Genomic DNA, 2,905 nt, shown 5'->3' with positions numbered 1-2,905 from the left:
CTCTCTCTCATCACATTGCTTTATTTCTCTCTCTCTCTCTCTTGCTTTTTTTCTCTCTCTCTCTCTTTCTCTCTCTCTCACCCACATTGCTTTATTTCTCTCTCTCTCTCCATTTGCTTTATTTCTCTCTCTCTCTCTCTCTCCCACATTGCTTTATTTCTCTCTCTCTCTCTCCCTTGCTTTATTTCTCTCTCTCTCTCTCTACTCACCACATTTGCTTTATTTCTCTCTCTCTCTCTCACCACATTGCTTTATTTCTCTCTCTCTCTCTCTCACCATATTGCTTTATTTCTCTCTCTCTCTCACCACATTGCTTTATTTCTCTCTCTCTCTCTCTCCCACATTGCTTTATTTCTCTCTCTCTATCCCACCACATTGCTTTTTTCTCTCTCTCTCTCACCCACATTGCTTTTATTTCTCTCCCATCTCTCTCTCACCACATTTGCTTTATTTCTCTCTCTCTCACCACATTGCTTTATTTCTCTCTCTCTCTCTCACCATATTGCTTTATTTCTCTCTCTCTCTCTCTCCTCATCTCTCTCTCACCATTTGCTTTATTTCTCTCTCTCTCTCTCTCACCATATTGCTTTATTTCTCTCCTCTCTCTCTCTCCACATTGCTTTATTTCTCTCTCTCTCTCTCACCCACATTGCTTTATTTCTCTCTCTCTCTCTCTCACCCACATTGCTTTATTTCTCTCTCTCTCTCTCTCTCTCTCTCTCTCACATTCCCTTCTCTCTCTCTCTCTCTCTCTCACATTGCTTTATTTCTCTCTCTCTCTCTCACCACATTGCTTTATTTCTCTCTCCTGCTTTATTTCTCTCTCTCTCTCTCTCACCACATTGCTTTATTTCTCTCTCTCTCACCACATTGCTTTATTTCTCTCTCTCTCTCACCACCATTGCTCTCTCTCTCTCTCTCACCACATTGCTTTATTTCTCTCTCTCTCTCTCACCACATTGCTTTATTTCTCTCTCTCTCTCTCTCTCACCATTGCTTTATTTCTCTCTCTCTCTCCCACCCACATTGCTTTATTTCTCTCTCTCTCTCACCATATTGCTTTATATTCTTTATTTCTCTCTCTCTCTCTATATTGCTTTATTTCTCTCTCTCTCTCACCACATTGCTTTATTTCTCTCTCTCTCTCTCACCACATTGCTTTATTTCTCTCTCTCTCTCACCACCACATTGCTTTATTTCTCTCTCTCTCTCTCTCCACATTGCTATCTCTCTCTCTCACCACATTGCTTTTTTCTCTCTCTCTCTCCTACCACATTGCTTTTTCTCTCTCTCTCTCCTCACCACTTTATTTCTCTCTCTCTCTCTGCTTTGCTTTATTTCTCTCTCTCTCTCACCCATTGCCTCTCTCTCTCTGTCACCATATTGCTTTATTTCTCTCTCTCTCTCTGTCACCATATTGCTTTATTTCTCTCTCTCTCTCACCACATTGCTTTATTTCTCTCTCTCTACATAAGAACAAAGAATGGAGGAAACAGCAGCGGGCCTATTGCCCCATACTGGGCAGTCCCGTTTACACCCAGCCCCTATCGCTCATATATCCATCCAACCTATGTTTGAAGCTATCCAGCTTATTCGAGTTAATGATGATGTTTGGTAACTTGTTCCACTCATCCACTACTCTGTTTCCAAACAGATGTTTACCTACGTCGCTCTATTTATCTCTCTCTTAGCTTCTATATTTACAGGTATATACTGTATATCTCTCTCTCCATCTCTCAATCTCTACGTCTCTGTTTCTCGGCCTCTGTCTTTCTCTATCTCCGCCTCTCTATTTCTTGGTCTGTCTGTCTGTTTGTCTGTCTCTTTTTTTTCATTATTACCCTATAAACGTTTTTGATTTTACTACATTATATTCGTACTCAAGGTGTGGCCAACCTTTTGTGTGATGCGATCTACTTTTCCCCCAGTTACCCTGATGCGATCTACCAGCCTAGTATTCATCCATAACACCCCCCTCACATTGCCATAAAATGCACAGATTCGTAGAGAGAGAGAGAGAGAGGTGTACAAATAATATTTTTCAATAAATGTTATGATATATTGCTAACATGACAAAAGCATACGCTTACTTTACTAATGAGATGGTTGGCATTGCTTGTTGTCTGCCAGTTTTGTGTAATTAGGACTGCAGGCGGTGACTGCTAGCCTCAAGCAAGCATCCAGGTGTTCATCTGACATTGTTGATTGGTATTTGGATTTGATGTGTTTCATGTGTGAAAATGTTGATTCACAAAGGTAGGTTGATCCAAAAAATGCTATTAGGTATATGGCACATTTACTGATATTGGGATATTTTTCTTCACTGAGGTTCCAGAAACTCCCTCCTGTTGCCATGGATTTGATCTGAATATCATTTTGAAGTTTCAGAAGCTCATTTTCAACTTCAGATATGTCCATGTTATTCAACATGCAATATCTTCAACATTTGTGTCTTTACCAAACATAAAACACATATGTGTTGCAACAGGTTCTATTGTTGCTGTATCTTGAAACCGTCTGTCAAAATCTGAGGCAAGGTTTTGCATCTGTTCAATATATCAAGCAGTGTCAAACTGGTCACAGTCTTTTCCTTGGTTTTCTAGTTCAGACATCATATTTCTGAAGCTTCGTAGTTGATGTTGCTGCAGCTGTGAAGACACTAGTTTTAGTTCCTGCTTGAAAGCAGTCACAGCACTAATCATGTCAACTATAGTCTTATCTTTCCCTTGCAGATCTAATTTTAGTTCATTCAGCATAGCAGTCATGTCAAATAAAAAAGCTAAATCTAACAGCCACACTTCGTTGTCCAACTGGATGTGATCAGAAGGCCGATCTTTTGAGGCCAAAAACACTTTTATTTAAGGTAACAGATCTCTAAATCTCTGGAGAAATTTACCTCTACTTA

General features: G+C 39.9%; 1 protein-coding gene across 1 annotated transcript; it reads right to left on the bottom strand.

Annotated features, from left to right (window-relative positions):
* Positions 1–2,094: 2,094 nt before the first annotated feature.
* Positions 2,095–2,418, bottom strand: LOC121873106 (SCAN domain-containing protein 3-like). Its single transcript, XM_042376417.1, has one exon. It carries the CDS (start codon positions 2,416–2,418, stop codon positions 2,095–2,097), a length of 324 nt encoding a protein of 107 aa, XP_042232351.1.
* Between the last annotated feature and the right edge of the window lie 487 nt (positions 2,419–2,905).

This window comes from Homarus americanus, unplaced genomic scaffold, assembly GCF_018991925.1.
Source record: "Homarus americanus isolate GMGI-L3 unplaced genomic scaffold, GMGI_Hamer_2.0 scaffold32929, whole genome shotgun sequence".
In the NCBI taxonomy this organism is placed as follows: Eukaryota; Metazoa; Arthropoda; class Malacostraca; order Decapoda; family Nephropidae; genus Homarus; species Homarus americanus.
This window is presented reverse-complemented; position numbering and strand designations above follow the sequence as displayed.